This window comes from Gambusia affinis, linkage group LG08, assembly GCF_019740435.1.
Source record: "Gambusia affinis linkage group LG08, SWU_Gaff_1.0, whole genome shotgun sequence".
NCBI lineage: Eukaryota > Metazoa > Chordata > Actinopteri > Cyprinodontiformes > Poeciliidae > Gambusia > Gambusia affinis.
This window is the reverse complement of record NC_057875.1, coordinates 9,130,595-9,156,958: the sequence shown is the minus strand read 5'-3', so window position 1 is coordinate 9,156,958 and position 26,364 is coordinate 9,130,595. Positions and strand designations below refer to the sequence as shown.

The window sequence follows — 26,364 nt, the reverse complement described above, 5'->3', positions numbered from 1 at the left end:
TACATGACCTTACATGATAATAAAAAGGTCAGGTCATGTTATGAAGGCTAGTAGTAAAGAATACAGTAAAATACATCTGTGTTAGGTTTTTTTTAGGGTATATCTATATCAGGTTTACACACCTAGTGGCTAAAATATATGCACAACATTATGTGCAAAACTGGATGAAAAACATCTTTCAACATCTATTTTTCAGTCTCACCAAGGATTCTCCTTTGGATTTAGCTCTGGACTGGGACTGAGCCTCTACAACATATACATATGCTTTAATCTGAACCATCCCATTTTATGCCTGGCTGTATATTTTAGAGATGTTGTCCAGCAGGATATCCACTCCGCTATCAACAGGTTTCTAACAGGAATGTGTTGCGTTTTGCTCAGTCTATCTTCCAATCCACTCTCACTTCCCTGACTCTGCTGAGGAAAAGCGTCTTCTCACCACGATGCTGCCAGTTGGTTTCAAAGCTCAATATTGCTCTCATCTGACCAGAGTGCCTTCTTCCATGTGTTTCATGGGACCCCTATTTGGTCATGAGGCGGAAACCACAAACGTGGATAAACTCGCTGTGCACAGATGAGACGAAAGGTTTTTGGCTACATCCACAATGCTGAAAGACAGAAAACTAACAATGAATATTGTCTTCAACATACCACCTCCATCGTGAAGCATGATAGTGGCAGCATCATGCTGAGACAAATACTTTTTTTTAATAAGGAAGAGAAAAGCAAGTCAAAGTTTATGGGAAACAGAGGGAGCTAAAACAATATTATTTGAACAAAACCTGCAAGAGGCTGCAAAGGGTTCAATAATGGAACAGAGATACACCTTCAAGCAGGAAAACTACCTTGAACATTGAGAATATTTTGCTATTTGAACTGCCCTCATTGACCAAAAATTGTCATTTTATTTAGATGAATGCTCCAGATGCAGATCACTGACCATAAATGACTTACATGTCTGCAGCTGACAATAGAGAACACCAATGCTAAGATCATGATTTGAGTGATATGTTAGTCAGTTGATGGAGCATCAAAGAGTAAAGGTCAGTATATAAATTACAATTAATATGTCAACATGAAATGCACCTGACAGCTTGATAGGGGTCATATTGTGGATTTGCATGTCCCACACTCTGTGATCCGTTAAGATTTCAAAGCCAGAACTCATATAGGAGCAACAAGAAAAGATCAGGTAAATTTTGCTCAAGAAACCCCAAATCAAGCATAGCAGAATCCTGTCACTATGGACATCAATGCATATTAAAAAAAGTTCAATGCTGGATACCCGTTCAGTATTACAAAGGCTGGATAAGTTCCTCCAACATTTTTGGAAGCGATTGCATTACTACGAAACTAAAAACCCGAAACCAAAACGTTAAAAGGAAAATGGTGCTAGGTAGTGAGTCAGCTAACGGTTTTGGGTAAAAACAATTACTTGTCTGAGAGAAGCAATGCAAGATTTTCGGTGACAGAAAGTTCTCACGATGCCATTCATACCTCTTCACATACCAGCAATTGTTTGCTTTCTACCAAACCCAGAAAGGCAGAGTTCCCCAGTCCATCAAATACTTCCCTCATGTATCCTCTACCTAATGCAACAATTGATCTAAGTTTCACCAAGCAAAAATAAAACCCCTCTAGCCTATATATAAGGCAAAAATAATCCAACTTGACTTAAAATCTGTTACCCAAAACATTATCAGATACTAAGAAATGGTGAGGTAGTATCAGAGGGTTGACATTTCACTTGCCATTTAAAAAAAGTGGACAAACTGGCCCTACTGCATTCTTCTCAGCAAACGCACGCCCACATGAGAAAACTGTACAGGTGCATGAAGGTGCCGCAAAGATTTACCTCAGGAACCAGAAGCATTTAAAGCTGGGATTTTAGGAACTGGTAAAAGGAACGTGGTAAGTGACCCATTTCTGATAGAAACTAAACAAAGTAGGTTTTACGAGAGATCTTTTGATTAAGTCATTCTTCTTAAGTGTGTTTTCATAGTTGACATTTCTTAACTCTGACAAGTTTGTTTTTTGGGGGGTGGTGGAAACTAAACATATGTTCTCTCTTAGGGGAAACCACAACTAAAGCAATTCAAATGATGGCAGGTAACTCATCCTATCAATTGTGACCATTTCTAAACATAAAGGTGTGCTTAGAAAGATAACTAATCCTGTAACATTTTCAGAACATGGAACACCCTGTGATCCCCAGGAAGCTACATTTTGCATGAATGAAGGGGCATGTTATAAATTACCAGCTATGAACACACTCTCCTGCATGTAAGTAAAATAATAAAAAAAAACACAAACAAATTGATTTTACAAGCAATATGTAAATGAGAAATATTACTGACAGTTTCTTTTTTATTATTACTTTTAAACACTGTGCCACTTTAGCTGCAGTGAAAATTACAAAGGAATCAGATGTGAGCAGTACCACCTTCCTAGTTCTTCTCAGGATGGACACGATAGAGGATTATTAGCCGCCATCATCGTTGTAGCAATCATCCTCTTGGTGGTGCTTGTTGTTATCATTTACTATGTTCAAAAGTGAGTAAATCATTTAGAACCAATTAAAGTTTAAGTTATATCCTAATGTAAGCTTAATTTCCTTTTCTCCGTGCACAGGATGGTAAAGGAAAAAACAAACCAAAAGAAGGATGGCGATCAGACGAAGAAGCTCCAAGTATGAGCTCTACTGCCTATATGTACATGTTTGTGCATGTGTTTAATGTAATAATATATTATTTAATTTTGATGCAGTAAATACAGTAATTTAGAGGATGATTCTGCATATTTTCATGTGATAAAAATATATATGAGGTTTGGAATAAGGATTAGTGGTTGGGAAATGAAGAACTTGTTACATGTTAATATATTTGTTTAAATGTGCAATTGAGACAACCAAATCCAGTGAAATTGGGAAATAACTGTTAAAAAAAACTCAACCCATTCTAAGTGGATGTTTTAAAAAAAGTGGCTTAATAAAAAAAAAAAAAAAAAAAAAGAAAAAAAAAATTACATGCAGAGTCTTATTTTAGAGACATTTTATTCATACGACTGTTCCTGTCACACAAACCAACCATTTACAGCCTTTTGCTGGATGCAATCAATCTCTATTTAAAGTTTTGTCTGTTATTAAGCCTTAATGTGTTTTTGGTGTTAGCCATAGTTGCCTCTGGATGCATCTCGACTGGACATAGTGATCTCACTTCCCAGAAAGCTCTTTGTAATTTTACCCGCGGCCTTCCCAAAGCTAGAAATGCAAGAACAAATGCAAATGGCAATCTTTGCCCCTGCTGCCCTGCTTGCCCCTGCTGCTCTGGTCTATATACCTCCATTGGTTCCCCTAAATCTAAAACTAGTTAGATAGATATACAATAGATTGCTGACAGATAAGTTACCATTTAAAATGTCTTCCATGGTTTAACAGTCATCTGTTAAATAATGAACGAAGCCAGGTTAAACTTGTCACTGAAGCCAATTATTTATCTGTAAGTACTTCATCACTATCCTATCAAGAAATGCTGTATTAGTTAGAACTAAAGAGCCGAAATATGTGCCAATGCATATAGTTTAAATACTGTATTTCTTTCATCAGAAAACCATAAGCCTTTATTTGTGAAAAATATAGTCATTATTCATGCTCCTGGTATATTTAGCTGTAACATATTTTAATTAGGCCAAAATGTTTTTTTCTAGTTGAATTGTGAAGTGGTGCAACCAGTATCTACATAATTCCATTAAAGGTGTCTTAGGAGGGAACTAAAGATTAGGGTGATAATAAAGAGGCCTTCTAACCTAAAGCTTAGTGCAAAAACATCAATGTCTGAACAGACAAATGAAAACAGTCAAATATTTGTTTAAAATTACAAGTGTTTGTTTGCTGTAATGTCAAAGATTTTTATTAAGGGTCAAGAACATAAATATTTTACTTTTTTTTGTTAATATGTAAATAAAAGCTTTTTTTAACTGGTACCCTTTGTGCAATGTTTAATGTTTTAAGAGATGCACGTCTCACTTACCAGAAACAAAAGTCTTGGTGGAATTAAAAATAACTGTGGATCCCTGCCTTTACCATTTCTCAGTATAGTGCTTCCACCTAGTGGTAGAACAGATTTCCTACAAAGAACAAACGGGAGCAAAACTAACATAAGTTTGTGTGTATTTCACAAAATCTGAAAAAAATCATTTGTAAAGCCAAATTAGGTAATAGCAGCTTAGTCAATGAGGAATTCAATTCTGTGACTCATTTCTACTTCTTTATGCAGCCATTACAAACCTCCACTTCCTTGTGTAATCATTTGTGTACATGAATGGAAACACGTTTTACTATTAATATGCATATATATAATTAAAGCAAGAGCACAAAGGAACATTTTTAAATTATTTGCTGACTGTAGATGACAAGTTGTAAATTTTAAAAATTTTACTATCAGTTCCTTGTAGAGGGAAAAAACAACAACAAACCCATTATGAAATATCCTTAAAGTCGAAACTATGAGCATTATGCACATATGTATTAACATTTCAAGTACAGTTTAAAAGAAAACTTTAAAAATGAAATAGTAAAAATGTGAGAAGTATAAAATAAACTACATGAATGAACAATATCTGACAGCTGTGATATTAAAACAGGGAAAAAAAATAATCCTTCACTGATCTTAAAAAAGACCGGAGTGACACGTTTGTTTCCTGCGTAATTCCATCTACCGACGTCATTCTCTCACGGAAACTCCCATCAGAAACTGCTTCATTGCTTTCAGTGGGTGTGAAGTCTTTCTTAAGAAAGGAAGCAAGGAAGAAAAAGACTGAGGAATTCTAAATTACACAAGAACTGGACTGAAAGTAAACTGGCTTCATTTTTCAGAATGAAAAATTTCAAACATGCTGCCAGTGTAATCTGCATACCTAAGTTGAAAAAACAAAACAAACAAAAAAAACACACACAAAAAGCAACAAAACAAACAATAAAAATTCCAATGTCAGTTTGGCTTCTTTCGACCCAGACATTAATATGACGTTAGCACACTCTGGGATCATCCTGTGAAAACAAAAACCCATAAAAGAATGACAAACACTACAGAAGCCCTTTAGAATCTCACTGTAGTGTAGCCTGGAAAACTTTCACTGAAGTCTGCTTAAAGAAAACAACCTATAAAGCCATTTAGATTTTTTGTTTTGTGAATTGTAAAACATATTTTGTAAAACAAAATATGTTGTATGGATATACAACATATACATCATCTCATCCATACATGTATGAGATGATGTATGGATCAATAGTTTTCAGCTGGATTTAATAGCTGCATAAAAATGACAACACAAAAGAGGAGCTGAAAACACTGAATATTGTGGCTGAACAGTTTTCAGTGAATTTTCATTGAGATGCTCTCACACATTTCTGGCTTTGTCAAACTGATGAGCAATGTTTAGTGCGGTGCTATTCAGTCCCACAGACTGCATGTTTGTGATAATGGTGACCACCACTCCTTGTGGGAGGTAAAGAGTCTGTCCCTGGTGTTGCTCCATCTCATCACTGGGTAACACCAGAAGAACGCTGCTGGCCCCCACAGCTCCTCCTGTGTGGGACACGTAATGCCTGCGTTTCCTGCACTGACCATACTTCTGCAGCTTCTCCACCACCAGCCAGCCTTGGCCGTACAGTCCATCGTTATCCCAAGTGCCTTCTGTCTTGTCAACTGGTGTCCACAGCTCTATGGCTGATTTGGGTTTCAGAAAACCAGGGAGCAACCCCTCCGTGTCCTTCAGGTGGGCCACCTGGTAGCTATAGAGCAGAGCATTGCCGAACAACAGCAGGTCTCCCACAGTGGAGAGGAAGCCGCCTCCGGCCCATTTGTAGGAGACGTCTACGTACGGGCAGTTTACAACTCGCCCTCGCTTGTTGAAATGATAAAATCTGTGGAGGAACCAATAAGCAAGAGAAGTTTGGATTTTAATCCACTAACCAAAAATAAATAAACTCAAATAACTTTTATATTTAACCCCAAGCTTTATAAAATTTTATTAGTGCATGACTGAAGTAGAAGGAAAATACAATGCTTTGAATACTGTTTTATAAATAAAAACCTAAGGTGTGCGAGAAGCTATTATTATTTGTTTTACCCCTAAGTCAATACTTTATGGAAACAAATTTTGCCGCAATTGCAAATGAAAGTTTTCCGGGGGTTTGCCAGACTGAAAGATACATCTAGGTTTTTTGGAGCTCAAGTTTAGTCAGATTGGTTGAAGAAGACATGTGGACATCAAATATTGGCACTAATTCTCGATTGGGTTTAAACCCAAACACTCAACGTGGGAACAAACTAGTGAAGAGATGGACATGCATGTCTCATGCTTGTCACTACGAGTGACAACCATTGTCTTACAGATCCACAATTTCGGATCTACAACTGAAGGGAGACAGAAATATCTCCCAGTGATGTTCTTGCCAGTTTATGTGGGCAGCCATGTCTTGGTATGTTTGGAGTTGTGCCATTCTATATTTTTATACTGGCAGTAATCTGTGAGATGATAAAAGCTTGAGATATTGTTTAATTACATAATCTGAGAATATACTGAAATTAAGTTACATGCAGAGAGATTACATAAATGTTTATGGAGAATTATGTGAATTCTAAAGGCTGGTTGGATCCTGTTTAGGGTTATAAAGAATAAACAGGGCCGAATACCAATGCATGCCACATATTTGTAAATAATTTCAACCGAATAATTTGTATTTCACTACTCAGTAATTGATTACTTTGTGTAAAATCCCAGTGAAATACACTGATGTATGAAGTTGTGACAGGACAAAATATTTAAAAAGGTTAAATAAGTGTGGATACTTTTGCAAGGCAAGGTAGAGGAAAGAAACAAAATATAAAAAAATATATAGATTGCCTGGAGCGATGATATATAATGGGGTCATTCTCATCTGGAACTGTACTGTGCATTCCCAGCTCCCGAAACATGTTCTTCATGATATCCAGGAAGCGCTGGTTGGCAGCCCGCTCCAAAACGGCACTCAGCAGTGTGAAAGCATGAGTGGAGTAGAGGTAAGTGGTTCCTACAATCCAGCCAGAACATTATTCAGACTGATTAACACTGAAAATTTATCGTACAGGAATTGTTTTGTATAAAAATTTGCTTACCAGGTTTGAAAATGAGTGGGTCGTTTTTAAAAAGGTCCAAGGACTTAATAACGCTTTCATAATTGCCTTTTATGTAGTATTCTTCGTGCTCAAACTCCTTTTTCTGCTGAGCCTGAGTGGATTCTTTACTTTTAGATGTTTGATCTCCTCCAGGTTTGCCTCTGTTTTCAGGTAAGCTCTTCTCATCATCTCTCTGTTTACTTGTGCCTGAATCTAAGCAGAAATGTAAGAGGAGGCCAGGTTTTTGCAATATCTGCCCCCAAAGTTGTGGAATAGTCTGCCCTTACAAACCCAGCAGGTCTCTTCTCATTGAGTTAAAGAATGTTCTTTTAACACATTTAATTGGTGAAACCCTTAGCACATCCTGAGAGGTTGACTCTGTTTTAACCATCTTCTTTTGTCTATTTTAACATGTCTATACATATTTGGTTATTTTAAAGTGCTTTATAGATAAAAGTAGTATGCTACCTGGACGCCTAAGAAGTCGCTTGGCTTTTTCTTTGTCTTCCTTAACTTTTTTTGCATCCTTCTCATAGTGCCTTATGCCACTTAGGTGTGACAGTATCATACGAGAAGTTATTGTAACCTGAAAAAATAATAAAAGCAAAATTTGATTTACCATGGGTAATTACAAGTACTAGAATAAGTCATTTTCCTATATCCATAAATAACTTACATCCTTTCCATCAAACTGTTTCTGAGGAAACTCTGGCACATATTTCTGGACGGGGGCATCAAGATCAAGTTTCCCTTCTTCACACAGTCGTGCGGCAGCTGCAGTTGTGAGGGACTTACTGATGCTGGCGATCCGCATCACTGTATCAGGAGTACATGGGACACGATTCTCCAAATCAGCATAGCCAATGCCTGGATCAGATCAACAGCTTCAGTCATTGCAGGGTGTGTAAAAGCATTTCATAGATGTGCTTACTGTGCAACAAAGCCATTTACAGGCAAGATTAATGATTGTGCAAGACCTGCAGGGTCAGGTTTATTCAAAGCCACCTTGATTTTGGTTTTGCTCCATCATTTTCATTTGCTTTCTGCATGCAAGCCAACTTCAACCTTTCTCCCAACTGAGGCATGCTTTTATGTTAGCCAACCTTTGTTCAGCTTCATTAAGAACCACCATTAGAGCTTATATCAACACATATGCAGTTGTACTCAAATCCAATCTCTGTGTGCCATAAAACAGACCATGGTATTATGTTCCATGCGTTTCCTTCTTTAGTCAGACAAAAATTCTGTCAAATTTAACTGAAAAACAAATTTCTTAAGAAAAATAATGGCCTTTTTGCATTACTGTGCACACAATTTACTTTGCTGAAGCAGATTCTAATACAATTTTTGCATGCATTCATCTTTGCTAATTCTTGTCAGACAATATGCATATTGAAGTGTTCAGCAGCAATGTTATGTCTTATAGTTATTAGGAACTGGTGCAGTGAAATAGCTCTTTTATGCAGCAGTGTGTTGAAACTAAAGAAGGTATGGATAAGTGAGACTACTTCCCAATATTTAAACAGCATAAAAAAATACCACTTGCACAATATATTGTGCAAGCATAGAAATCTTGACGTCATAATTAAAATGTTTCTCAGCGTTACTTAAAAAAAAAAAAAAAAAAAAAGAAATGCCGGAAATGGTAAAAAAAAAAAAAAGAAAAAAGATTGCATATTTTACTCTGGCAGATGTACGGAACTACCCTGTAATTTTCTGTAACAAGGTAAATCAAAGTCCCATGAACTTGCTCCTTTTGTATTTTGTTCATTATTTGGTGGGAACACAGCATTAAAACTTAACACTCTCTACAAGTGAGCTACAAGGCGCAATAAGCATCTGATCCAGCAACCAAGATTTTATTAACCGTATATAAAATTCAATGAATTTCCCTACAGCAAACATTTATTTACTGGGAGTATGGTTTTCCGACTTCAACTGGTGTCAATTTGGGACTGTATTTTTCTAAAAACAAAATAAATAAACACCCCTGCTGTCATGTTTAGATATAACACATTTATTAACCTTTGTAATGATCCACAAGGCAAAAATACCCACCAAAGAAAATAGGTAATGGTAATTACCTATAGGTAACAGGAACCACTGAGTGGTTCCTCAGTGGTGAAAGCCATAACTTTCTTATATTATGGAAGATCTAGAAGAGGCAGCTATCATTTGACTGTTTCCTATCACAGAAAACTAGAGAAAATATCACTTAGAAATAAACACCCAAAATAACTTTGAAACTTCTATTAAAAGATGCTACAAGACCACAATGAATAAACACTGTGGTCATCATCTTCCAGCAGGTCATGGTCCAGCTGGAAGATGAACCTCCACTCCTCCAAGGATTCCATCTCTGTAAAAGAAAACCTTCTTCATAGCATGATGCTGCCACCACCAGGTCCCTGGTGACATATGACATTAATCCCCAAAGAAATACACTAAAGTTTATACTTGCAACATGACAAAATGTGGAAATGTTTGATGTGCATTTGATAACAACCATGGGAATTTTGTCATCCAGTATGCAAAATAAAAGTGCAACATTGTTGCCAGATATTTTGTTCTGATACATTTTTACTCTGAGTTGTAACTTTATTCTGGACCGTTTCATCACCCACCTTCAGACCACACTTGAACACCGTCCACTGCAACTCCAACTATCAGTCCAGGAGCTCCGACCTCAGTCTAATAATATGAGAGATAATTGGTAATAATAATGATAAAGACACTAATAAAGATAAGGTGTCTCTAACCAAGTTAGTTTCAGAGGCCTACCTCTTTGCCTACCTTTATCCGCTCTAGGAGGTCTCTGCTCACTTCTATGGCATTTGCATACGGATGAGTCTTTTGTGCTATTTCAACTTTATCATCACACGAGCTGTTTGCAGAGTCAGACCTGTATTTCAGACCTACAGCTAAAACAATGCCCACACCAGCACCATACAGCCACGTTCTGGACTTTAATCGGCGTTTAAAATTGACGTTGCCCCCGACAAAACGCGACTGTGTCCGAATAAAAACACCTTTCGCCTGCGGTGTTAGTAAAAGAGACCCCGGTGCTGGTAGCGGGGAGCACTTGGCACAGAAACGACCATGTAAAATCATTCGAAACATTTTGGAGAAAACGCTCCGCTTTAAATGTTTGCAACCGCTCTCATTTGTCGTTAACTTACTGGGAGTATTCCTTAACAGCCAGCCGGTGGCTCACATGGGAAGAAGGAGTGACAGGGCGGTGTGGGAGGAGTTTTCCTCTTAAATGGAGAGCAGTGTTGAGAACTACTCTTTAAATTTTTTCACATTTCGTTGCTCACAAAAAGCATCACTTAAAAGCATAAAAAAATTAAATATTATGTGATATAATAACATAAAATAATTTTTTTTTTAATGATCACATTTATGCAAAGATTGAGTTTAAACATAATGGAAATGTGCAAAGTAAGTGGCTAAAGCAGGGGCGGGCAACTCCAGGCCTCAAGGGCCAGTCTCCTGCGACTTTTAGATGTATCTCTACTTCAACACACTTGAGTCAAATAATTAAGTCATTAGCAGGACTCTGGAGAACCTGACTGCACTTAGGAGGTGATTCAGCTGTTGGATTCAAGTGCGGTGCACCAGGGAGATATCTAAGAGTTGCAGGACACCGGCCCTCGAGGACCAGGATTGCCCACCCCTGGGCTAAAGTGAGTATACAACACTGACCTTTCAACGTGTTAGATAACTTTGAGTGAACTGTGATTTAATCAACGGGTCAATGTACACTCAGAGTATGCAATGAGTTGCTCAATGACGTTTAACCTATGGCAAACATTGATGTTTTCATTCTAGATAGTAAAGAGCCAACAGATTCTGCACATCTCAGGTTTTCATTCAGTTCCCAGAACTGATGGGAACAAAATATCGGCTGTCATTTACTTTTGGTCCTGAAGGCGGTGTCGGATGACATATATGTCAACAGTTTCATGCTAACCACCCTGAAATATATTCATGATCAAAACAATTCCTTATACATCATAACATAAATTTTAAATTCTACAATTTGATGAAGGAGGTTGAGTAGTTGGTAAAGATGGGCAGAAACATGGATGTGAGACACTGGATTATAAAGCTTTTTAAAAAAAAAAAAAATTAAAAACAGATTGCACATATTTCTAAACAGCTGTTTTTGCTTTGTTTTTTATGTGGTGCTGAGTGCAGATCTTTGATAGAATACATACTGTAAAATGGTTGCAGAAGTATGACAGGTGAAATTTTGAATTGGTGAAGGGGTGTTAGTGGCACTATAAACTACTAGGTATCACATGCCCACAAATACAGAGCTGACTCCATTAAGGTATTAATTACTTAGGATAATATTTAATTTTTGACACGAAAATAACTCTGTTATATCTTTAGATCGGGCATATGGTTTGTGTAACCCCGTTTGATATGGTGTACAAAACTACGCCCACCCGGCTCAACATTTTTTTTCGCCGGATGACAAATGGTGCAGATCCACTTACATACTTCCTGTTTGAGCAAACAAGGCCAACATAATCAAATCCCAACTCAGGCAAAAGTCGAGCGTAAGGTTTTGCAGAAGCGCCGGAGATCTCTTGAAATAAAAGTTAATAAAACCATCTGGAGTTTTATTTTTTCAAACATGAAAATTGTTTGAACATTCAGAATATTCTGCTCTGCTCACTTAGAAATGAAGATTAGTTAATTGTAATAGTTTTCTACTTTCAAAAACATAGAACAAAAAATTTAACTCTGTAGTTGTTCTGGTAATAATGCCTTTATGTCTACAGTTATTTACAGATTTAGACATTTCCCAAAACATGACAATGAAAAAATTTGAACTTTTATTTATATTTGTTTTTTCATTTAATTATTTACCTTCTCAAAGTCTACTGAGTTTGCAAACTCTTTACAATTGCTGACCAGTTTTTTGCATGTTTCCACTAGTATTTTGATACTTTTGAAATGGGAAGGCTTCTTACCATCAGCCTAATCTTTTGTTCCTCCCACATATTCTCTATCAGAATTAAGCCTGGACTCTAGTTAGGTCACTCCAAAATATACTTTCAGTCTAAATTATTGGTTGAAACCTAATTCTGTAAAAAAAAAAAAATTGGATTAAAGAGCATTTATTTGGCCAAAGATTGTTTTTCAACTCACAATTAGCCCTGTTATGTTATTGTGTGATGGATAAGAAGACCCAGATTTACTGCATTGTTGGAAAACTTTCAAAACGTGGTTTTATTTATTATCAATTTATACATTTCAGATATGCTGCACACTTAAAACTTATAATTTTAATATAAAAGTAAAATGATGCACAGCCAAATGACTGAAATTGTGAGAACAAGAATTTAAACTATGGATTTTAAAGAACATTCAATTTCCAAGTACTGTAATGCACAATGGAATCAACAATACAGTAGCACCAGTATACATACAGATAGTCAAAGCCTGTGTACAGTTATACTTGGGTGAAAACAAACAAAAAATTCTTTATATATGGAAAATATCAAGTTTGACTAAGTGCAAAACATTTGCACTTCATCCTTTGGTCTGTGTTTAAGCTGGAAAACCCAGATCAGCTTTATTGCAGATGCAGAAAACAGTCTCTATCACAAATTTTGGATGCCACGTCACCAGATGAAATGTCAGAAAGCTAAAAAAAAAAAAGCCAAACCAAACAAACAAACAAAAAAAAAGAAACTACATACTTCATTGACTGAAAAAGGCAGAGGTAAAAATAATTTTTGTTTTATTGATAAAAAAGGACCTGGCTATGTTTTAACTCTCCTTAGCTCGGCTCCTGGGTTGAGTTCCACTGAAGGCAGGACTGTGCAATAAAAATAGCAAATGGCTATTTTCTTCACCAGCTTTGGAGAGGAATAAGAAGACGGGGTTCTGATAAGCAAGGTGCAAATACAAAAAGCCAAACCACTAACATGCGAGTGTGGGTGTGTGGAGGGGGACAGGTGAAAGATGTGCGTTCACAAGTTATTCAGTTCAATTAGAGTCTGATCCAGCATCTGGTGCATATCCAGGTTTTCTTCTTTAGCTTGGGACAGTTTCTCTGTTAGAACATAAAAAAGACATTTTCAACTCACAAACAAGGACAAGTGAATCAGTGAGTTAGCTTTCATTAATAATCAAGCTTGCAACTCATCTACATCAGTTGATTATTGATTAACTTGCACAACACCACAGAACTGACCAAACAAGAGAGGCACAATTATAATATGCCATGCAAACCTACAGTAGAGCTCTGCTACAAGTACATAAATGCATCAAAGAAATCTCAACGAGCAAAGTTAAAATGTTTTTTGTAATTGTGTTAAAATCTAGAACTCGAGTCACAAACTCCAGTCCTCAAAGTCTGGAGTTTATAAGTTCTGCAGTTGTTAGATGCCCCTTTGCTTTAGCACACCTAAATAAAAATATCTACATCATTAGAAGGGCTGTTGAACTTGACTGCATGCTAAAGAGTCAGTTCAGCCATTTGATTCAGATGTGTTGGACAGGGGTAACTCTAAAAATTGCAGGATAATCAAGGACCCGAGTTTGAGACTCTTGGTCTAGAAGATTATATTTTCAAATAAACATCGAGTCAAATGATGACTCAGGCAGAACGAATCAAAACCACAACAAACATGAAGAATTAGGAAAATTAGTTCAAAAAGAGTTTTGGAGTACAAGCGCCCAGTAACAAATTGAAACAACTTTGTGAAAATCTTTTGTTAGTTTTGAAACTATTGGTCTACACTGGACTGCACACAGTAAGAAAGGAATGTAGCACATACCCCTTGTGATGGTGCTACAAGATATAAACTAGAAAATGTACTTGGAATTTATTTAACAAAATGATTTTTGAGAAAAACATTTACCAAATATCTTATTCTTTCATAGTCACTATTTACCAGGTTACTAGGCGGTTTTTAATTTTGTAGATTTAACACCCACTAGTGAGACTATGCCCATGCAAATATCATTGAGAATATAAGGTTCTCTTGATCATATTCTCTTGATTATATCTTCAGTTCTTTTCATTAAGAATGATCACAACAAGTATCTAAAGAAAAGTAACTATAAAAAAAATTATATCAAATACCATTTCTCACCTCTTCAAATATTTTATATTGCAGAAGCTAAATTTAGTTTCCAAGTATTGGATCAAGGTCCCAATCAAGGTTTTTTAATTAATCTGCACCTAATCAATCAATCAATCAAACTTTATTTGTATAGCACATTTCAGCAGCAAGGCATTTCAAAGTGCTTTACATCAAATCAAACAAAAAAATACAATGCAACATAGAATCAACAATAAAAACACAACATAGTCAGATTCCGTCAATAAATTTGCAATTGATTAAGTTTTGAATACAACTCTAAACAAGTGGGTTTAAAGGAAGTCAGTGTTTCAGCTGTTTTACAGTTTTCTGGAAGTTTGTTCCAGATTTTTGGTGCATAGATGCTAAATGCCGCTTCTCCTCGTTTGGTTCTGGTTCTGGGGATGCAGAGCAGACCAGAACCAGAAGACCTGAGAGGTCTGGAAGGTTGATACAATAACAGCAGATCTTTAATGTATTGTGGTGCTAAACCATTCAGTGATTTATAAACTAACAACAGTATTTTAAAGTCTATTCTTTGAGCTACAGGGAGCCAGTGGAGAGACTTTAAAACTGGTGTTATGTGCTCTATCTTCCTGGTTTTAGTGAGAACACGAGCAGCAGCATTCTGGATCAGCTGCAGCTGTTTGATTGATTTGTTGGACAGACCTGTGAAGACGCCGTTGCAATAATCAATACGACTGAAGATAAACGCATGGATGAGTTTCTCTAGATCTGGCTGAGACATTAGTCCTTTAATCCTGGAAATGTTCTTCAGGTGATAGAAGGCCGTCTTTGTGACTGTCTTGTAACTCCTGAAATACTGTAGTGTTACCTATCTGTAGCTATGAACTGAATGAAACAGACCCAGAATCTGTCACTGTGTATTTATTCAAATTCAAAGACAGTCTTATGTAACACACAATGCCCATTTGTTGAGTTGACCAATAGCAACTTCCTTCAATTTTGCTATCACCGGATGAGGTTCCACAACTATTACAGGTTCTTCTCTATTTCACCAAACTTCACTTTTCTACAATCTTCCTGACAATGACTCAGCAGTGAAGTTCTCCAGCTCTCCGATACTTCTATCAGTCACTGTCTATACTTCACTGAATGCATGCATCAGTTGCTACTTGGCTCAGTTTTCAGTCAAGCACCTCAAATTACCTTCGCTTTAATGCCAACAGCACCATTTTGATATTTCTTATACTTTTGCTTCACAGAACAATAGTTAAAGAAAAAAATGGACATTAATTAAATTACATTTTTGGAAAATAGGAGGTATAAGGTTTCATGAGATCAGACAAAATGACTACCATTAAGGTATGATGGATTTGCTAGTGCCAGACTAGAAAGACAAAAAAGGGACAGAGTAAAGAGATGCAGCTTACATAGAAGGAAGGATGTTTATTTTTAACAGTGCAGGGAAATTCTAGGGTTCTGTACAAGTGATGGGGCGCAACGGACTTGACAATATGATGAGGAAAGAAAAGCAAAGACAGGGAGGAAAAGGACAACGGAGAGCAGTCTGGAGAGAGCAGACAGGTTCTGCTCGGGCAGAAGGAGGCATCTTTGATGAGATGTAAACAATTTATCTGTGTGGAAGAAGAGAAGCACATTGAACCCAAGAAGGTTGGTGTTTGGCCCTACCGCAATAAACCACAACACACCAGAACCTGAAGAGTCACACTGACGCATTACAGAAAACACACAATGCACAATAAAATGCATTGTTTGTACAGCTGGACAGCAAAACAAACCTGATGTTTTTCATTCATCAGAATGAGCTAGTGACTTTTTTTTGAAGTGGAGTTATGCAGAGTATTTATAAGCAGTGAGTATTCTACACATAGAAGGGCAGAGTCACACTAATCTTAACTGAGCTATCAGTTTAATCACTGTGTTTCATTTGAAGTCAAACATTCCAGGTTTAAGGTCTGGAAGGTAAGAAACTACTTGTACATACTCCACACAAACCCACTTCAAAACTAATACAAACGATCCCATTGACTTAGCAAAACTGAAGGCTGATGGCTCAGCCACTGTGTTGCTAAACACTGACACAACTAACCTTGGGCTGGTACAGTGACAGGATGAAGAACAAAATCATGGACATACATGAGGCCTTTCTTCTAGACAGAAGTAGGCCATATTAGTAAAATACGTAAACAAAGCAGAACCATCAACCAGAGCCGTTAAAATGCCTTCTCTGTATAGTTTCGGTAAGCAGCCTGGAAACTCTGTAATATTAACTAAACATATTAAGAATTAGGCTTTTTGGAAAAGTACAAGATTAAATTTAATGTAAAAGATTAAATGTATTTTTCTGGTTCTTGCTTTTTTCTGTCCATGCATAGAGTTACTTCAGTCTTGTTTACATTAAACAAGACTGAAGACTAATCTTTATATTATAAAGATTATAAAGATTTATAAAGGCAGACCATTTTGAGTCGGAATTGTTGCAAACTGACTCAAATCACACACAGATAAAGTTGGGAAATATCTGTTTTAGCACTTGAACTTAAAAATAAAGATGAGCTAAATCAGATAGAACAACTCCAGTGGATGAACATGATATGGAGACAAAGTTGAACAGGCAGTTGGACAAAGAGGTAAATGGGTGAGGAGCGTGACAGTAAAACAAGCAGGTGTCAAAAGGCATAAATTACATGGAAGTCATGTCGTTGAGGGCATGGTCCAGCTCCTCGCTGATGGCTTTGTACTTCAGTTTCTGGGAGTACAACTCATCTATTGGGTGGGGCCAAGGAGTGAAGGGAGTGTGCAGTGGAGGAAGAGCAAAGGAGGTGAAGGGAGGAAATGAAAAGGAGGCAAAAGGTGGAGGATCCAAGCCGTAGAATGTATAGAGAAGAAGACAGGAGGAGAAAATGGAAACAATCAAAACATGAGTCCCTTGAATGAGTCCCTTCACACTTCAATTGGAATCCAAAACCTTATCTTATGACAGACAAGATTTTTTGAGTGTTGAACAAAGGCTGGACGTTAGCAAACAGTTGGAGGGATTCTCAAATTTACCTGATTTCAGCAATAAAAAAAAGAAAAAGCTTTTTTCCACTTGGATGCACTGCCAGTTTATAAGTGTGGAAAGTACTCCAGGGTTTAATGGATGTTTTTCCTCAGGTATATACATTAAATTCTGTAAAGTCACTGTGCAAAGACATATTTCTGCTACATGGAAGGGAAAACTAGTTGGTGATACCTTCACACAACCTCCCTTTAAAAATATTGCAAGTATCATTTTAACTATGAGGTAACATCTAACCCTGCTTTCAGATTTAACACACAAAGATGTGTTGCCACAATAGATGATGCCGCCTGAAATAAAGACTTAATGTCGTTAAGAGGACAACAGAATAAAAAGGAGGTAGATACATATTTAAATGACAACAGGAGGCAAAAAAATAAAAAAATATATACTTGACAAATATATTGCGACGAAAAAGCTCACCTTCCAAGTCATCAATGGTCTTCTCAAGCTTGGCTACTGATCTCTCAGCGAACTCAGCACGAGTTTCAGCCTGTAATGTAGAGACACATCTAGTCCAACACTTGAACTGTGATTTAACCCCTCTGGTTTGGTCATCTCACAGTTCAAATTAGTGAAACTTTACCTCCTTCAGCTTGTCGGTGAGAACCTTGATCTCCTCCTCATACTTGTCTTCCTTCTGTGAGTACTGTTGAGCGGAAACAAAAACAAAAGGAGATTAAATCTATAGGAGATTAAATCTATTATCCACATTCATACAAAAACGTATTAAGTGAAACGTAAAGACTTGACTCCTCTGACTCCCCAGTTTGCAGTCTTGAAGCAGAAAAGGTGTAACAGCATGCAGAGGCCCAGAAAGTCACGCTTACCTTCTCTGCCTGGGCCTCCAGTGACTTCAGGTTGTTGGTCACAGTTTTCAACTCTTCCTCAAGTTCAGAGCATTTGCTGGTGTTTTAAACAAAAAGATACAAAGCCAAGAGTGCAACGAAGGATAAGGGAGGGGATTTGAAAATAAAAAATGGGTGGGAACAGGGATGGACGGAAGCACAGGTAGACACAGAATGGGTCCAAGGGAAATGAGACAGATGGAGAGAGGAACCAAATAAGAAATACAGGAAATCTCCCAAAAACATAAAAATGCCTCAACAGAGCAGTAATGTGAGAACAGCATAGTGAATTTAGTAGTGTTATTATGAAATCCATACTTTGCATTAACTGTCATGCAATTTGTTTTGAAGTTATTCTTGCTCAGCTCTCTGCTATGTTAGGCATTAAAAAGTCTAAAACATCCAGGAAAAAAGGTGTGAAAGGAACAAGCACAGAGGGCAAAGCAAATGCAGCAGGGCAGACAGTGAGACAAGCCACTCAGTAATCACGTTAGGTTGGTTGTACCTGTGTAACTGTGGAATTTAGCGATTTCTGGCTTTGTTCCAATACCCTTAGCTCGTCCTCCATTCTCTGACCGCGCCTGTTAGTGGGCATGGCGCACGTGCACAAGCCACGACCATTAATACGGAGATGGGCATGCAAATGACAGTAAGAACACAGTGCACACTGTCTAAATGAAAACAAGTCCTGTAGTGTGTGTATTAATACAGAAAGATTTTTAAAATGTGAACATTCCAGCATCCATGCATTTTAAGTGCAGATTCAGAGCGCATAGGAGTGAAAGCTCTCACCTTTCTGAGAGCTCAGCGCGCTCCTCTGTACGTTCCAGGTCACTCTCAATGATGACCAGTTTACGTGCAACCTGGGGGTGCAGCACAACAAAGTGTTACGCCGCAAAACAACAGCTTAAAAACAGTCATCGAAGGTAAGGACTGCTGCGAGCAAGTATGCAGTTTTCTTTAAGAACTCGCCTCCTCATATTTGCGATCTGCCTCCTCAGCAATGTGTTTGGCCTCTTTCAGCTGGATCTCCTGGATCTCCATCTTCTCCTCATCCTTCATGGCCCTGTTCTCAATGACCTTCATGCCTCTGTGTGATGATGCAAAGAGATTGGGAGTTAGGAGTCGAACATTTATACTTGTGTAAACCCAGGCAGCATGAGCTGGTTTGGTTCTTAGCAAATATATTCAAAGCCATTGAACTTTTTCACATATATGTGGTCATATTCGAGGCACCAGCTTAAAAATAAATGTCTGAAAAGTGTGGTGTGCTTTTGTATTCAGACACTTTAATACTCTCAGATAAAATCTGATGCAACCAATTACTTTTAAAAGCTTACTTATTATCTGCAAAAGGAATTTGTTCTAAGTATAAATACAGCTCAATTGTTTGTACCTTGTAAGAGAACGTTACTGAACAAACAGCCTCATAAAAATCACTGAACAACACCAGACAGGCCAGGGATGAAGTTGGGGATAAAAGTTTTTAACCAAGCTAAAGTAAACAACACTAGTCCATTGAACATGTCAAGAAATACTGATACACCTACCCACAATTCTACCCTTTGCAGAAGAATGTCAAGGCCACTGTCGAATGAAACCCAAAATTCCTCTTTACATTTTAGGAAAAGTCATGTAGGGAACATAAACATGTGAATGGAGTTGTCCGGTCTGATGAGACCAAACAAATGTTTTGACCACATGTAATAATGCTATGTGAAACTGCACATAACTCTGAAAATGATTCTTTTCATTCCAATTCACAATCATTGAAGACATTAAATATTAATAAAGTATTGATTTTTTTTAGTTGTAATGTATAGAACACGACAAAGTTCAAGCGGTATGAATATTCTCACAAGGAACTGTAAATGTCTTACTTTCAATCCCTAAAAATAGTTGATGACGTGGTGGTTAGTACTCTATATAAACAGTATGACGACAAGGCAGTGCCTAGAATGTATTGTCATGTGACATGGGATTGATAAAACAATCCGAGTCTGCTCTAAGGGAAAAAACAGGATCCACCTCTCGCTCTCATCTGCAGCCTTCTCAGCCTCCTCCAGCTTCTGCAGGGCTGTGGCCAGACGCTCCTGAGCCCGATCCAACTCCTCCTCAACCAGCTGGATACGTCTGTTAAGGGAAGCGACATCTGCCTCAGCCTAGGGACAGAACAGAAGAGCAGCAGATTAGGACACTGCGGAGAGCTTCACCTCGTACCCTGGACTCAGACATTACACATCAGCCCAAAGGAAATATGTGGTAGATTTATGAACTTATCTTGATGTGCAAGAAGCAATAATGATAAGAAGTGTTTCTTTGTGCTGCCTGGTGGAAGGCTACCATATTGAGTTGTTATACTAATGATGTCCCAAACTGGCAAAGGGTTGAGCACTGCACTTCATTACATGCCCCACTGAGAGTATTAACAGGTCTCAAGTCAATAAACCTGACATTGCTCCGGATCTTTAGGTATTTACCAACTATGTAGAGATGATAAGCAAGCTGGAAATTGTGGAAGAGAAGATATTTGAGATTTGCACTTTTCCAGGCCAATACAAATTAAAATGTTCTCCTAATACTGACAAATAAAATAGAACAAATGGTTTTGAAGCCACTATATGAATGAAGTACATTATCTCCATTCATCAGTCAAATAATATCCTCAACTTTTGTTGAACAGTCACATATTTAAAATTAGGAAGAAATATGGCCTTTATTTTGTTTTAGTTAATTAATGAATAGGAAAATATATACTTTTGCACTTTTTGACCTGCCAATCAAAGAAAAAAAAGTCTAATTCCGACATATATACCAATCTGGTTGATCAATTTGTGTGTCTGTCTAAATTTTATTTAAAAAGGAGAAGACTGTTATGTTTTCATCAGGGCTTGCCGCTAACTTCTGCATTCTGCTGTGCTCAGCAGGTATGAGGCTATTCTTGAAATACGTTATGCATCCACCAGACCACAAAAGTCTTATTTTTTTCGAGGCCATTTCCCCTGAAGCTCGATTCCAAACGAGCAGCGCAGATACAACGTGCGTCTCAAGTTTAGAAACTGCAACAAGTAAGAAACTCCCTTCAGTACACCTGAGTAGTACACTACGCTCTGACGGCTAAGTCTGTGTAAAAACATTAATCCCCCTCATTTCTATCGCCACTATGCTCTGTGGCAGTGCAGCCTCCTGCCCTTATAAGGGCAAGTCAAAGAGCACAAACTGACAGAGTAGGATGGCACATTAAATGTTACCACAGTTTAAGCAGCTACTTCCTGGTGTTTTGGAGATTATTCAAATCTTTGGCCTTTTGGTCCCATTTTTAGAAAGCAGGTTGCCTGGAACAGGGAAGTGCTTGTAAGTGGAGCAAAGTCAGGAGATGAGGCAACGCAATGATACAACGTACCACACTGCTCAACCGCCACTACACCATCAACGGCCTAAAGCTGTCAATTACGCGCACTCGGGACTTCAAACCCAAGCTGTGTCACTTAATGTGACACAGCTTGGAGTAGAGCAAAGCTCAGATTATAGCGCTGCGGGGCATCCAGATAAATCCAGCTATCTCACAACCAGAACACTTTTTTCCATACTATTTGAAACTATTCATAGACGCGCAGGAAATGTTACTTGACCCATGCCTATTTTTGCGCTTGATGCGCACGAACGCGCGGTTAACATGCTTACTTGTTCTTTGGCTTTCCTCTGTGCAAGTAGTTCCTTCTGTAACCTCTCGGCTCTGTCTTCAGCACCGTCAACCTGCTCTTGGAGCGATTTAATCCTTCGTTTGACCGCGTCCAGCGATTTAGCTCCAGCCATAACTGTTATTATTATTTATCTAGCTACGAACAATTGTTTTAAATATCCGATACTGCCCTCGGAGCTGCAGTTACTTTCTGACAAATTGTCAAGAGACGGGATGACGTCTTTGCAGCGCGCAGTTAGAGAGACGCGCTCTGCAAAGCTTTTTTTTTGTCCAGGAAGTTAACGCTGATTTCAACACACGTCTTTCAAAAAAGAGATAAAACGGGTATTCTGCAGTGTTGTGGAAACTTTTGCAGGGAACAAATGTTTTGCACCGAACAAAAAAAGTGATAAAATGCGACAGCTTTGAATAGAAAACAAGATAGCCAAGTGATTTTAGTCCTAAGTATTTAAATGCAGTTTAATTGATTCAAGCAGCAGGACACTGACGGAACTACAGCACCCTCTGTGGAACTAACGGGAGCAGTGCATGAACTATTCAGAGGCTACAAACCGCTTCAGTGAGTTTTTTCCTGAAGCCCGGGATGCTGAAATTACAGGGTACAAGTATAACGCTTTAAAAATATGACGGACAAAACCTACAGCTACAAAAACAGATCACGACTCTGAATTAATTTAATACCTCACCCCATACAACCCCATCACCCTCTAAAAATAAATATAATCACCAATTTGATTTGCATTTCAGTTAAAACTAAAAAAATCTAGTTAGTAAGACAACTAACTGTTATCTTAGTTTACAATGAAATAACAATAACTAACATAACAATGTTTTTATTTTTATTTTTTTAATATTTAATCTAAATCTAATTTCTGCTATCCAGCCTGAGAAAAACGAACGGAATTAGGGCGCCATCTGGGGGTTCACTGTGAGCAGTACATCCCTTGCAATAAAATGCATTTGGGGTTCAGAGGGTTTCAGCGTTTTTTCTGAGCCAAAACTGCACTAATTACAGAATGAGTTTTTGAAACATTTTAAATATCTCTAAAATGCCCCATATAAGTGACATAACTCTACGAACAAATATAGTTTTGGGTAAAAAAATTCAGGGACAAAAAGTACGCCACGCGTCACCTTGAAATAAAAATCACCATCAAAAAATACAAGAGGGTAAAACTCAAAACACTCTGACAGACTTTGTCTTAGTACCTCGTGTGGAATCCAATTAAAGGATTATTCAAACGTGTTTTCCCCCTGGGTGGCTCAATGTAAGCTAATTGACTTTTAGAAGTATAAACTTCTCTTGTCTGCTGCTCTAGGATCTGGCCGACACCCAGTTTTTGTCTTTAACCGGGACCATTGTCGGAGGACATGTCTTCTATCACAAACTGTATACATCAAAACTGAAATACAACAAAGAGATGAGAGAAAAAACGAACAAAAATGTGTTTAATTATTATTATTGAAACCTACACGCTGTCTTGTACTTATTTCAGTGGGAAGTGCGTTTTTGTCTGTGGTAAGCAGAAGAGCGCAGCCCGCTGATCTGAGCTCTATCTTGACCATATAAAGCAGTGGGCTATATTTATCTAGGCGCTGCCTCTGCGAGCTTGGGAATTCTACACATTAGGCTACAGGCTTCACTCACTGGAAAAAAAAAAACATAAACTGGGAAGATTTAGCTTATTTGCTAGCATTACTGGCGGAATTCAACATAAAAATCCTCACATGTGTATACATTTTATTCATAACCACCACATATTTGACTTTCTTTGGGCTGACTTGAAAGTGATTTGTGGAGAAACATTTAGCGACAGTTCAACAGTTTCTACAAAATAAAGAAAATTATAGATAAATTATAAATTTCCAACTCTAGCAGTGGTACCAAACGCACCACCAAACGCTTGTCTGTGCTGTTGAACTGTCGCGTTCAGTCCCAGATGAGAACAGTGAAGATGTGAAGCAGCGTGGTGGGAGAAGGGTGCCTCTGTGAACACGCATCCATATACTTACATCGGTGGCTTTCTTCTCAGCCAGCTCAAGCTTCTCCTGGGCATCTTTAAGAGCCTCAGAGTACTTGTCCAGCTCATCCTCAGTTCCCTTCAACTTCTTCTGCAGAGCCACCAAGTCGTCCTCAAGCTGATTTTATGTCATTGTTATTTTTTCATGTGCAGGAGAGGTTCAGAAGTGATCAGCGGAGAAAGGGAGTGGCGTGAGTGCGCAGGGGCGCAAGAGCGCACACGGAGAGACAGGAGAGGACATGACAGGACAGAGAGAAGACAGGGGGGAGAGAAGAAGAAGTTAGGTAAGCTCATGCACTTCAGATTCAGGTACCTTGGTAGCGGTCTCCTCAGCAGTCAACAGTTTTTCCTCAGCAGTTTGGAACTCCTCAAAAACTTTATCTCTTTCGTCCTCTGTAACACGCAATTTCTTTTCCAATTCTCTCATTTCGTCCTCTAACTACACATGCATGCAAAAAAATTATAAAATTAAGCAAAAATATAATATACACATTTTTTTCTTTTCTTTTCTTTTTTGCTTTTACACTTAACTAGGTACAACTGCAAATCCATTACAAATAATGATCCATAGCTTTTTAGTGCTGCTCTTGGGCTTTTCCTGCTTTTACATCAAACATCAAAAGTGAAGAAAACTCATCCGACCTGTTTGCTTCTGTCCTCCGCTGCTTTCTTGTCTGACTCGGCCTGCTCAGCTCTGTCCAAGGCATTCTCCTTGTCGAGCTTGAGCATCTGCATCTTCTTCTTGATGGCATCCATGGCTGCTTATTTGCTGTGCTTCAACACCGACCAAAACGTCCAAAAGGGAGAGCAGGAGATGGGGCTGGGGGAGTCTGTGCCTGACTGAAGACTGGGGCTGGACTGCGGGCTCTGCCTGACTTCGTCCTGTCAAATATGTTCTTCCAAGGAGGGGTGACTGGATTCCTGAGGACATCCAATACTCTCTGGAGGAGGCGTGTGCGAGGGGAGCTGGGAGGTTTTTTAAGGAGCTGCTCAGCGATTCGTACTTCCCAAACATTTGACTTTTGAAACGTCTTTATATGGGAACTCCAAGCAGGCAGGCTACAGGAAATTTATTTTGAAATGCTACTGTTATTGACGATGTCTAGCATAATCTAGGGTGAACATGTTAAAACTATTTATTTCCCCCGCTTAGAGCAGCTTTCAGCTGCTGTTTGTCTTTCTTAACTACTTTCATCACTCTTTACAAAGGGGGTTAAATTAAAGTCGTTTTTCTAGTGAATTCCAGGGATTTCAGTGATTCCAGACTGGGACTATGGACCCCAAACTGCACTTAAAACAGGATTTTCATCCCAACATAAATTCAGATGAAAATCCAAATTTATGTTTCTCAGAAAAGTGGAATATTACAGAAAACCAATAAAAAAGATTCTTAATACAAAATATTAATATACACAGCCATAAGACCATTAGCTTGACAGCTGTTTCATGACAATATCTGACTCTTTCTACAAAGAGTGTATGCCTGGCTATACACAGAGGGTTTTACCACAGGAAAGTTGAGTGGAAGAAAAAAATGTGGTAGAAAAAATATGAGAGAATTGTGAAATGATGCCCATTCAAGAGTTTGGGAAATATTTAGAAGAAATAGAATGTTGCTGGAGTCAGGACCCACCACACAAAGACATATCCAGGACATGAGATTCAACTGTTGCATTTCCTGTCCTGTCTTTATGTGTGGATAAACTAACACATTTAGAAATAAGCCAATGTTAAATCAGAGACTTCAAAAGTGCTTGATGTGGGCTAAGGAGAAAGACTTCTGAACTGGTTCACTGAAATCCAAATTTTTCAGGGACAAGTTGCTGAGCTCTAGTGTGAAGATTCCACAGTCATCTGCTGGTGTTGGTCCACTGTGTTTTCTGAAGGTCAGTGTAGCCATCCACTTTTAGAGCACTTATGCACCACTCTGCTGACAAGCTTTATGGAGATGGTTTTGTCTTCAAGCAGGATTTAGCACTTGTCCACACTGCCAAAAGAACCAATAACTGCTTTAATGACCATGGCATCACCGTGCCTTATTAAACAGAAAAGCTGTCTGTCATAAACCTCACTGATATATTTGAATTGAATTACTGAAATAAATAAACTTTCCAGTGAGGGCCACCAACATATAAATAACTCAACTTAAAATACTGGACTTAAGTCTAAATACATTCATTGGATAAACTAACACATTTATAAATAAGTCAATTAATCTGTTTGTGCCTCATTGAGACTGCATTTCTCCTGTATTGATTTCATGAAAAATACAATATTATTCACATATTTGGCTGGGCTATAGGGGTGGCCAATGCCACCCTGGCCCTGCCTTGGTGGCACCACTGTGTCTGAACACATCTGTGTGGTGTTGGTAAAGGACTGATAAACAGTCTGGAGTAGAAGACATGCTTTCTGTAAGTTTATTGACACCGGGGTGCATTGTTTGAAGTCACTGGAGCTCAACACAACCAAGTGTTTACCTG

The 26,364-nt window shown here is 38.1% G+C and overlaps 3 protein-coding genes across 13 annotated transcripts; 1 reads left to right on the top strand and 2 right to left on the bottom strand.

Annotated features, from left to right (window-relative positions):
* Positions 1 to 1,680: 1,680 nt before the first annotated feature.
* On the top strand, positions 1,681 to 3,015 carry LOC122835297 (pro-neuregulin-4, membrane-bound isoform-like). The gene is made up of 4 exons (XM_044124234.1): positions 1,681 to 2,109; positions 2,190 to 2,283; positions 2,401 to 2,553; positions 2,632 to 3,015. The coding sequence occupies exons 1-4, from the start codon at positions 2,100 to 2,102 to the stop codon at positions 2,693 to 2,695; spliced, it is 321 nt and encodes a 106-aa protein (XP_043980169.1). The 5' UTR covers positions 1,681 to 2,099; the 3' UTR covers positions 2,696 to 3,015.
* On the bottom strand, positions 2,969 to 10,400 carry lactb (lactamase, beta). Of its 4 annotated transcripts, none has more exons than XM_044124230.1 (7): positions 9,951 to 10,400; positions 9,782 to 9,848; positions 7,834 to 8,024; positions 7,626 to 7,743; positions 7,158 to 7,370; positions 6,907 to 7,072; positions 2,969 to 5,923 (listed from the first exon to the last, which is right to left on the bottom strand). In XM_044124230.1, the coding sequence occupies exons 1-7, from the start codon at positions 10,275 to 10,277 to the stop codon at positions 5,398 to 5,400; spliced, it is 1,608 nt and encodes a 535-aa protein (XP_043980165.1). In that variant the 5' UTR covers positions 10,278 to 10,400; the 3' UTR covers positions 2,969 to 5,397. The 4 variants fall into 4 exon arrangements, with proteins under 4 accessions (XP_043980165.1, XP_043980166.1, XP_043980164.1 ...); XM_044124231.1 differs by having other exon boundaries at positions 7,834 to 7,973; positions 9,939 to 10,364; XM_044124229.1 differs by having other exon boundaries at positions 9,939 to 10,363.
* A 1,974-nt stretch (positions 10,401 to 12,374) lies between these two features.
* On the bottom strand, positions 12,375 to 24,890 carry tpm1 (tropomyosin 1 (alpha)). 8 transcript variants are annotated; one of them, XM_044124226.1, is made up of 10 exons: positions 24,524 to 24,764; positions 24,195 to 24,320; positions 23,874 to 23,999; positions 20,186 to 20,319; positions 19,130 to 19,247; positions 18,950 to 19,020; positions 18,140 to 18,215; positions 17,896 to 17,958; positions 17,733 to 17,802; positions 12,375 to 13,230 (listed from the first exon to the last, which is right to left on the bottom strand). In XM_044124226.1, exons 1-10 carry the CDS (start codon positions 24,635 to 24,637, stop codon positions 13,148 to 13,150), a joined length of 981 nt encoding a protein of 326 aa, XP_043980161.1. In that variant the 5' UTR covers positions 24,638 to 24,764; the 3' UTR covers positions 12,375 to 13,147. The 8 variants fall into 8 exon arrangements, with proteins under 8 accessions (XP_043980161.1, XP_043980158.1, XP_043980155.1 ...); XM_044124219.1 differs by lacking the exons at positions 12,375 to 13,230; positions 24,195 to 24,320 and adding exons at positions 15,659 to 15,861; positions 16,936 to 17,014 and having other exon boundaries at positions 24,524 to 24,830; XM_044124223.1 differs by lacking the exon at positions 23,874 to 23,999 and having other exon boundaries at positions 24,524 to 24,890.
* Positions 24,891 to 26,364: the final 1,474 nt, after the last annotated feature.

Excerpts from the sequence above, each read along its gene's own strand:
- lactb (XM_044124229.1), bottom strand. The coding sequence starts at position 10,277 with ATGTTTCGAATGATTTTACATGGTCGTTTCTGTGCCAAGTGCTCCCCG. Across the intron at positions 8,025-9,781 it reads TGTTCAAGTGTGGTCTGAAG|GCATTGGCTATGCTGATTTG; the intron begins GTGGGTGATGAA and ends GATCTGATCCAG. Across the intron at positions 7,371-7,625 it reads GCGACTTCTTAGGCGTCCAG|ATTCAGGCACAAGTAAACAG; the intron begins GTAGCATACTAC and ends ATTTCTGCTTAG.
- LOC122835297 (XM_044124234.1), top strand. Across the intron at positions 2,284-2,400 it reads ATGAACACACTCTCCTGCAT|CTGCAGTGAAAATTACAAAG; the intron begins GTAAGTAAAATA and ends GTGCCACTTTAG. Across the intron at positions 2,554-2,631 it reads ATCATTTACTATGTTCAAAA|GATGGTAAAGGAAAAAACAA; the intron begins GTGAGTAAATCA and ends CTCCGTGCACAG.
- tpm1 (XM_044124226.1), bottom strand. The coding sequence starts at position 24,637 with ATGGATGCCATCAAGAAGAAGATGCAGATGCTCAAGCTCGACAAGGAG. Across the intron at positions 24,321-24,523 it reads CGGAGGACAGAAGCAAACAG|TTAGAGGACGAAATGAGAGA; the intron begins GTCGGATGAGTT and ends ATGCATGTGTAG. Across the intron at positions 17,803-17,895 it reads TCACCGACAAGCTGAAGGAG|GCTGAAACTCGTGCTGAGTT; the intron begins GTAAAGTTTCAC and ends TCTACATTACAG.